Below are 10454 nucleotides of genomic sequence, written 5' to 3'. Positions count from 1 at the left end.
GCCCTTTATCATAAAACTCCTGGTAAGAACTGTCTACTTTCATTTTGCTCCAAGTTTTCTCCTTGCTTAATCCATTTCAGTCAGGTTTTTCCCTCCCCCCTTCCAGAAAAACAGCTCTTGTCAAGGTCACCGATGACCTCCATGTTGCTAAATCCAGTTGCCCGTTCTCAGTGCTCATCTTACTTGGCCTTTCAGCAGCATTTGACGCGGTAGATAATTCCCTTTTCCTAGATAAACGTTCTTCACTTGGCTTTCAGTACGTCGGTCTCTTCTTTGCTGCTGCTTCTCAGTCAGCTTTTGCTGATTCCTTCTCTCGAGTTGGCTTCTGAATATTTGAGAGCCCAGAACTCTGTTCTCAGACTTCTCTTCTCTGGCTGTACTCACCACCTACAGTGGAAATCTCATCTAGTCTTATGGCTTTAAGTCCCATCTATCTGCTGATGACTCTTCTTTTTTTCCCCCTAGCCTGGTTCCTTCCCCTCAGCTGTACACATTTTTATATCCAACTGCCCATTCAACCTCTCCACCTGAGTGAATAATATATGTTTCAAATACAGCAATGTAAACGCTATTCTTATTTCTACCCCAAAACTACTCCTCTTTTGACCTTCCCTGACTCAGGAAATGGCAACTCTGTCTTTCCAGTTTCTCAAGCCAAGAACCTTACGTTTATTCCTACAAGTCCTGTCAAGTCTGCTTTCAAAACATACCCAGAACTTGATAACTTCTTAACACCTCCACAGCACAGGTCTAAGTGACCTTTCCTCTATATTATTGCAGCGAGTCCTAACTGGTCTCCCTGCTTCCGTCATTTCCTTTTTCTAATTTATTTTCCACACTGTAACTAGAGTGAGCTTTTTGCAGTATGTCAGATCATATCACTACTCTGCTCAGTGGATATTTACTGCCTAGTCCATGATCATTCTCAGTCATATGGCTGCCAACCCTTCTTCAGAAATCCATGCATAGGGGTGATCCCGAGGCTTTATCATCACCTGGAATGGTTTCATTTGAGAGTCTTCAAAGTGTTTCTACCATGGTCCACAGCTCCATGAGGCCTTTATCTAAAGCACACTTGATCTTTGACTATACTGAGATCTCCCATTCCTTCACCCATCCTTTTTTGCCTGCGTCCCCTAGATCTGATAGAAATTAAAAGGAATTTAATATTAAAAAAGTATCTTGTTCAACTGCTGTTTGTTTTGACATGTGGTTTAATTACTGAATAATCGCCCCCCACCCCCACCTTGATTTGTGAGGCCTCGTGTATGTACAACCACCTGACATGAATTTTTATATGATAGAATCTGTTTCATTGATCTGTCAGGTTTTGGTGTCAGCACACTCTTTAAATGTTATTGAAGCTTTATATTAATAGTACGTTTTAATATTTAGTAAGGTTAGTAGCCTCTCATTGACTTTATTTTTCAAAATTGTTGGTAATGGTCTGGTTCTTTATAGTTCCACATGATTTTGAAAACAACTTGGTCAAGTTATGAAAAGCAAAATGTCCACTGGGCTTTTTTTTCTGGAATGGTTTTAAACTGGGCTGACTAGTTTGTATAAGTTAATATTTCATAACACTTTTTGTTAGCTAAAATTTTTACTTTGTAATAGATTAAATTCTTTTTCCCTATGAATGCCAAAGATGTATCTTCTGTTACTTAAAAAGATATGCAAAAATGTAAATGATTTGTTAAATTTGTTTTGTTTCAGATCTGTTTCCTTCTCTTTGCCGTTCTCTACATTGTCTCCTACTTCATCATCACAAGATACAAGAGAAAATCAGGTTAGTAGACACATTGTCATTAAAGCTTTGATTCTAATGCCAAGTGGTCTAGGCATGGTCCATGGCTATATGGTGCCCATCGGCATAGTTAGTATATTCAGTATGCCTGTGGTGGAAGCAAGCAGTTGCCTGGTACTAAGAGCCCTAAAAATAACCTCCAGGGAATCTGACTACTCGCAGGGTCATCTTCTTAGACCCGAGCCCTTTTTTATCACCATTCTTATGTTCAACTAAGAATAGTCCAGGGCTCTTTACTTTCTGGGAAATTCCAGAGTTTATGAGGATATTTGGTTCCCTGTGACTGGCTCTGAATTTGAACATACCCCTCATCACCCCCACCCAGTTCTTTCTCTATCAGAATATCTTTTCTTTTTCTGAAGTGGTATAGAATTTAGAGTCTCCGTAATACCATTTAGCATTCAATTATATATTATATTATCCTTTTATTATTTCATATGTATCCTTATCTCACCAGAGGGACCACTGTATCTTTTCTTTTTTTTAATGAATGTTGTGCTGATTAATTCACAGATTTTTATGCCAGAGTTTTATAAGTAACTAACCAGTTACCTTACTGACTTCTGTTAAATCTTAGCTATTTCCTAGAAATCACAAGATTTCCACCTGTGATGCTGGGCTAATAGTAGGTGCCATGTGAATAGTTAAGGATTCCATATATTAAAGCTTCCTTATGTTATTTTAAACTTGTCAGAATTTTGAAAGAAATCAGGAAATAGTGCTTGCTCTAGTGCACTACTTGGCTCTGTGACTGCACTGAAATACTCCTTGGATTCTATAATCTCTCAGAAGTTTGAAGACCTGGGATCCAAGACAGTATCTTAGCTGTTTTAAAAGATGTTTTGGCACCAGGTTTCATAGATTATGAACACAGAAGGAGGGAGAGATAGAGAATGAATGAATAATGCATTGTTTTAGGGGAAATCAGGGGATGATGAGCAGGAAAATAGGGTATTTATTAGATGCTTTTTAGAGTAATCATGGGAGAGGGTAATGAGGACCCTGGACCTGGTTGGTAGAGGGTCGGCAATAGAATTGAAATGGATAAGAAGCTATTAAAACAATCTTCAAGATATGGTGGTTGATTGGATGTGGGTACAGCAGTATAAAAGTTAATTGTGACTATGTTATTTTGTGGTCTCTTTGGTCTTAAAACTATTTTGGGCAGTCAGTAATTAAGAATGGAGATCGGTCTAAGAGAATGGCCCAAATATGCCATTGTCACTGAAACAGGTGGGCGCTCAGAATTCCACAGACCTACGCAGAGAGCCTTTGAGGACAACCCCAGTTAGGCACTGAGGAGAAGGAGGGGCCGGGGTGTTGTGTAATATTTTTGTAATTGGATCATAGTTTCCTTAGCTGGTAAGATTACGTGGGAGGACAAAAAAGATGGCCAACAGCCATGAGAGAGGGAGAGGGTAGGGTGAGGAAGCACAGGAGCAAGGGCCATCTTGCTCCTACTTAGAAACGACACATTACTTGATATATTTCTGTCTGTAACTTGAATGAAATGATGAAGTATCAAGGCAATGGTATCCAAGGTGGTTTAGGATGATCCAGGAAAGTCCTCATTATTACCGTTACTAACAATAGACTCCAATTACAGAAAACTGTATGAGTTCTAAAATTCTGAATTTTAATTTTATAGTAAAAATTTTTTTTGGCTATTATCAACCAGAAAATTTCATTCATTAGCAATTTCACTGACATTGTATAACAATAAACTTGATAGTGGTTCTGGGGTTCTACTGAGTTTTATTTCCTTGAGCACTAAATATTTTGGAAGATCTTAATTTACATATGGGAGTTTTGTTAATCAGGTTTTTTTTTTTTTTTTTTTTTTGCCGTATGCGGGCCTCTCACTGTTGTGGCCTCTCCCGTCGCGGAGCACAGGCTCCGGACGCGCAGGCTCAGCGGCCATGGCTCACGGGCCCAGCCGCTCCGCGTCATGTGGGATCCTCCCGGACCGGGGCACGAACCCGCGTCCCCTGCATCAGCAGGCGGACCCTCAACCACTGCACCACCAGGGAAGCCCCAGGATTTTTTGATCAATCAAAACACTCTGTTCTTTAACATATTCTATCCTATCTGATTTGATGAGATTTAGATTGTGATCTGTGCTGAAATAAACACAGTGCTTTTTGAAAATAATTTCTATTCAATAATTGCTTCTTCAAGTTTATATTTTTGTTCATGCTTTTATTAAATTAATGAAACATTTTGTTGGAAGATAAAAGAATATTAATACCTTGAACATTTTTGCAGATGAGCAAGAAGATGAAGATGCCATAGTCAACAGGATTTCGTATGTATTTTAATGTTCCATTGTCTTGTTTCTCATTCTAAAGTCATACGTGTTCGAAACTTAATTTTGCCTTTTGGGCAGAAATATGGAAAAAATTCACTTAAAGTATTACAGCACCTTTATCAAATGTTAGTCCTATCCTTGGAAAGCACATATAAGCAAATACATGGATAATTGAGGATTGATTATCTCCTGTTAAAATTTGCTTATTTAAGGAGCCAACAGATTTAATCTTCAGAGGATTTAACCAGGAAATGGGCTTAAGATTGGGAAAATTGCTGGGCCAAAGAAAGAAAGAAAGAAAGAAAGCTCTTGGCTATTTGAATGGCCTTGGGACAGGGAGCAGACATCTCTTCTGGTTAATTGAACATTTACCTACTGTGAGCAGGGAGATGGGCCCAGACGGTCCTCTTAGGTTCCTTATAGCTCTGTTTCTGCTTGTGTATGCTGATGATAGAGCCCAGCTAAAGGGCAGACATGAATTCTTTCCCAGTCCTCCAGGTGTGAAGTACTTGTGAGATGTGCACCCCTCTTGGTTTAGTCTGCATTCCACTTTTGGTGGTAAATCTACTTAAATGCGTTTGTAGATCAATAATTTGTAAAAAGACAAGAACACATCCCATTGGATTTTACACTTGCATTGTGTTTTATGAAAATATGGCTGTTTCCTTGTGGTGGTGCCGGGGAGCGGCCTCACCTGCTTTACATGGCAGCTGGCATGGCCTGTCTGAGGGGTTTGGGTTTCTCCCAGCAGGTGGTTTTTGCATCACGGTGATGCGCACAGATGTCCCCTTCCTGAAGGCAGATGTGTGTGCCCTTATAAATTCAGGAAGGGGAAGTGTGGAGGAGAAGGTCACCTGGGAGGGCGGCTCTGACCTAGCCTGTCCCCCTAGCTGCCCCACCCACTGGTCTGTTTGTCTCCCACTGCCTTTCTTCCCTTCTGTGGTGGAGTGAGTGAGAACCGAGGAGTCAGGCAGAGCTGGGTTCACATTCTGAACTCAAGATTAACTTGAGTTCAGAAGAGATTGAGAAAGATTCCTTTCCTCCATATGTGAACTCGAGCTACCATCTGCTTTGTAGCATGTTGTGTGGATTAAATAACATACACACAAAAAAGTCGGGGGGTGCTCGGTGCGCGACAGGTGTGAGCTCAGGGTTGTTGTACTTCTCCCCCAACCCTCTTTCCTTGCCCACCCTCCTCCCACTGAAGAGGAAGGAGCAGAATGAGATGCTGTGCTTAAAGGAGGAGAAACAGTGGTCCAGGGTTTTGAGAGTTCAGCCAAGTCCCCAAGGGTAGGTGATGGCCAGCACCATCTGGCCACCTGAGGGAGGGAGGGTTCCCCGCGGGCTACTGCAGCCCCGCGTCAGGCTGAGGAGTCTTTCCCTGGCCTCTCTCACCTCCCTTTAAACCCACCTTCGCTTTCTCTTTTGCTCCTTAAAGGCCTTCGTTCTGTCCTCTGTTTGTATCCACTCATGCCCCCAAATTCCCTCTCTCTGTTCTTTTCAACCCTAGATTACATTTTCTCTCAGCTGGTTGTTTGATTTGATTTGGATCAAAGCGCCTAACTGGTGAAACTGCTTTTAAGGATGGCTTGTCCAGGCAGGAGGGAGGCTTGGTGCGGAGGTCAGAGCACGAGGGGGTGACCTGGTGTTGACTCCCAGGATTTGAGAGGAGAGAGGAATCCAGGCACGATGTTGTCCCAAGGGGGTGAAGAGGGGCACCCACTGCGTTGGGGAGTGCTCTGTCATGGGGACTCAGAGCCCATGTAGGGTGGGAAGGGTGTCCCTGGTGGATGGCCTGGCCTGGCTGTCAGTGCTCAGGTGGGGAGGGTGTTCACAGGGCAGGGCAGTCCAAAATGGGGCTCACCTGAGCACATGGTGCCTCTAGGGTGAGGGGGTCAGTGAGGCAGGAGGCTGTTAAAGACAGTGGGGACCACTTACAGTTAGTGAGAGCGGGAAAGCAACAGGGAACACTAAGTTGTTGTGGTGCAGTTGGAGGCATCTGTATGGACCCACGTTTTTCAGTATAGTTACTGAACCCAATCTAGATGTGAAGTGTGGGTGCATGTATGTGTTTTTATGTACATGTATACCTAGTGCATACTTACGCCCCCTAGAGCTGCCTGTCCATGCTCACCTGGGAGCATGACACCCCAAGAGCAAGGAGTATATTTAGCACCTAGATTTTTGTTTCCACTAAAAGGAATCAGTGCTCCTTGGGGGGAAGGCTGATTGCAGGGCTGGGGTAGGGAAAGTTCCAGGCTCCTTTCATCCATCTTGTAGTGCCACAGTGCAGGGAAGTACTCAAGAGTGATGGCAGCACATCAGGAAGACAGGGAATCCTTCAGGGGCTTTCACGCTTACTCAGGGACAATCTGAGCGTCACAGTCAGGATTGTCATGGATCTAACACAGAACAGAGCAGAGCAATCTTGAGTCCATACAGATAGAAACCAACAGGTGAATAACTTATTTGACAAGGAACAGGATATCTTCCTAGTTCCAAACTTAACTCCCCACAAAGGGAAGAGGAACTTTAGAGTGGAGAGCCTTGGCAGACGGCACCTTGGCCAGTGAGCAGAGACTGCGACCAGTAATGGGGCAGACAGACATCCTAGGCCACCTGGTAGCCTGTAGAGAGGAGCGTGAAGCATGGCGTCTGTGACTTTCCTGCCTTGTGGACATGTCAGACTCCACAGAGCCAAAGCTGGCTCCCTCATCTCCCTTGCCAGCCCGCTCAGCTGCAGCTGTCCCCGTCACAGCTGATGTCACAGCGGATGGCCGCTCCACCACTGCCACTCTCACGAGGTGGTCTTGGTCATCCCTGAGCCCTCTCTCATCCCGCACTGGGCAGCCCTGTTGGCTCTCTCAGAATCTGCTCCCTTTCAGAAGGGGAGATTTCTGAGGTTGCCTTCAATTCCGAGGCGCACTGTTTCATAGTTGTGTAAGCAGTGACGGCTGCCATTTTCTGACTTGACCCAGGATCTTACCTTGAGGACCCCTTGCCAGCATTTAACTCGGTCCCATCAGCCTTTTATGGATAGTTCTCCTCACAGCTACTCAAGGGCAACAGGGAGCCTGGTATCACCTTTTTTTGTATGTCTAGGGCCAATCACAGTACCTAAAGTGCAGTAGATTCTAGAGGGTTTTTTTAAAAAAATTAATTTATTTTTGGCTGTGTTGGGTCTTTGTTGCTGCACACGGGCTTTCTCTAGTTGCGGAGAGCGGGGGCTACTCTTCATTGCGGTGCATGGGCTTCTCATTGCAGTGGCTTCTCTTGTTACGGAGCATGGGCTCTAGGCGCGTGGGCTTCGGTAGTTGCAGCGCACGGGCTCAGTAGTTGTGGCTCGCAGGCTCTAGAGCACAGGCTCAGTAGCTGTGGTGCACAGGCTTAATTGATCCATGGCGTGTGGGATCTTCCTGGACCAGGGCTTGAACCTGTGTCCCCCGCATTGGCAGGCGGATTCTTAACCACTGCACCACGAGGGAAGTCCCTAGAAGGTTTTTGACGTAAGATCCAGTATTATATTTACAGTGACCATATATATTTAGGATTTTCTGGGTCACTTTTGATTTCAAAACTTCATCTGTTTGCCCTCATAAGCTTACTCCTTGGTCAGATTACATCTCCCAGCTTTAGACCTGGAAGCCATGGTTAGCCTTCACTGCGGCGTGCGAGTCAGTGTCATGAGCACCAAGAGAGGAGGGACTGACTTTACCGAGAGGAGCGAGAAGGGAGCCACTGAGGAGTGCTTCACGGGGCAGATGACGCAGAGGGGACCCGAGGGAGAGGGCCGACTGTGCCCAGGACACGGAGCCAGAAAACCCATTCATGTTGGGGGTACAAGGAGGTTAGATAAGCCTGCCTGTATGTGGGAATCTGTCGTGGCCAGAGGAGCCTGGAAGGGCAAATTGGGAGAGCTGTGCGGGACCTGGAATGGGGAGATCGTGGATGTGGTCTTAATTTTCATGTTTGAAGAAGGAAGGAATGGTAGCGACAGACTTACGAGGACAGAAACGAAGGTTGCTTGAGGCACTGGTGGGTAAGTGCTGGAGATGGCAGTGGGCCTGGGGCGAGGGTGTGTCTCTGCTTTTCCCAGGAAACGTGTTGTCCCGTTCAGCAAAACCCGTTTGTAAGGCTTTTTCTGTGTCTCAACTGAATTGTATTTTTGGTGTGTATCATATGGTCTACATTAAAAAATTTACTAGTGATTTACTGACCACGGGAGGTTTCATGGTTATTTTCAGCTTTTAAGTAGGAAAACGCTTCTGTTGGTTGCCACAAGATGGCATTGGCCTCAAAGTTACTCTGTTAGATGTGTATTTTGAGTGTTTAGTATCATTTTTTCTTATATCCTCTTACATGTATTTTCACGTTCTTTCTATATTAAATTTAATGGAATGAATATTAAATTAAGGTTTCATCTCTAATGTCAGTGAGGTTTCCTTTTCCTTTGCCATTTTAGTCTTTTAAAATAATCTTTAAAAAATTAGGTATAAAACTTTAGACATTTCAGACGTGTAACTGAGAAAGAGAAAGCACCCTGTAGTCCCACTCTCCTAGGAATTGTTATATATTATGCTAGATTTTTTTTTTTTTTTTTGCGGTATGCGGGCCTCTCACTGTTGTGGCCTCTCCCGTTGCGGAGCACAGGCTCTGGATGTGCAGGCCCAGCGGCCATGGCGCACGGGCCCAGCCGCTCCGCGACATGTAGGATCCTCCCGGGCCGGGGCACGAACCCATGTCCCCTGCATCGGCAGGTGGACTCTCAACGACTGCGCCACCAGGGAAGCCCTATGCTAGATTTTTAAATGTACCTCTATTTTCCTGTGTGTAATTATGCACTTTGTTGGGGGGGGGCGGGGGGAGAGCATGTTTTATATTTATTGTCCATGCTTTTCTTCGTGTTTTTATTTTTAATTTATTTTAGACATCTTTCCATATTAGTACATATTAGAGATATCTCATTTCAAAAAATGACAAAATTGTGTTTTAAATATTGTTTAATGTATAATTCTAATAGTTGCCTACAGTCTACTATATAGTTTATTTAACCTTTACCCATTTTAAGCGATGGTAGACCAATAGGTTTGTAAGTTTCTTCTTCCTGAAATAACCATTTTCACGTAAGTCTTTTTTCATTCTGTGTTCACAAGCATTTTTTCAACTGAGCCGGTTTTTGTGTTGCTGTTAGCATATATTGCCATAGTTGTTAATTAAATGCAATTGTGAAATAAATACTTAAATTTAAAATAGGAATGAGACTACAATTTATTCTTCATAAAATGTGCGAAGTATTCTGTCTCTAGTTTATGTCTGCTTTAGGCCGACTCTTTAGACTTAATGGTTTTTTCACAGAGTAAGTTTTAGAGTTGGTCTAGTTTAACTTCCAGGACCATACGTATATCACTTGTCTTCCAACTACATATACTCAATGAAATGCATATGTAATTCTTTTTGGATTTAAAAAATTTAAGAGTTTTGATTCTATTCTTTTTGAATTACTCCCATATTCTTTGCGTTTTCCAACCACTGGTGACAATGATGCTCTTCTCTTCCAGGTTGTTTCTGAGCACGTTCACTCTAGCAGTTTCAGCTGGGGCAGTTTTGCTTTTACCCTTCTCAATAATCAGCAATGAAATCCTGCTTTCTTTTCCTCAAAACTACTATATTCAGTGGCTAAATGGCTCCCTGATTCATGGTTAGTATATATTGCTTAATATAATCACAATTAATGTTTTAATTTTCTACTGTACTATATTTAAATTTTTTCCTTTTCTTAGTTTCTTTAATAATTGGCATCTTCCTTCAGTAAACCATTTGAGTCTTTAATAAAATCAGAAAACCAGATTTTACTTACTATTCCTATTCGTAGTTAGTTGTGAAATGCTTTTCTATAAGAAGCAATTTTTATACTGACTGTGATTTTGATAAATACGGTTTCATTTAAATATTTAGCAAGAGAATTTTAGTTTATCTGGATATGTCAGAAGAACTCAACCTCCATTTAGGATCTAAAAAAAAAACCCACCATAGTTTCTATTTTATTTATTTGCTGTTAGTCATTTCATTTATTTCTTTAGTCATTTCAAAATGCATGATAGAAGGGGGAAAACTCTTTTGTCATGGACAAACTTTAAAATTAATGTGGTTTAAAAAAGTAATGACTTATTTTGGCAACATGGTATATTGCCTTGAAGCAAAACAGACCTGAATTCCAATCTTGGCTCTGTCATTTTCTGGACATTTTTAGTGAGGTAGGACATTTTAATTTTAATTTATAAAATAAATTAAAAAATCGAGTACACATATCTTTTTTATATGTTTCATTGTCTTTTGCCC

At 42.5% G+C, this 10454-nt stretch overlaps 1 protein-coding gene across 2 annotated transcripts in view; it reads left to right on the top strand.

Annotated features, from left to right (window-relative positions):
• The window catches only part of LMBR1 (limb development membrane protein 1), a 140814-nt gene that overhangs the window by 23400 nt on the left and 106960 nt on the right, over nt 1-10454 (top strand). The window contains exons 2-4 of one of the 2 annotated variants that reach the window (XM_082847001.1): nt 1717-1789; nt 4073-4112; nt 9674-9813. In XM_082847001.1, coding sequence (XP_082703127.1) covers nt 1717-1789; nt 4073-4112; nt 9674-9813 — 253 coding nt within the window. Of the gene's footprint in view, nt 1-1716; nt 1790-4072; nt 4113-9673; nt 9814-10454 lie in introns of those variants that run through there. The other variant, XM_082847002.1, reaches the window with a different exon arrangement.

This window comes from Leucopleurus acutus (genome assembly GCF_964270905.1).
Source record: "Leucopleurus acutus genome assembly, chromosome: 9".
In the NCBI taxonomy this organism is placed as follows: Eukaryota; Metazoa; Chordata; class Mammalia; order Artiodactyla; family Delphinidae; genus Leucopleurus; species Leucopleurus acutus.
This window is presented reverse-complemented; position numbering and strand designations above follow the sequence as displayed.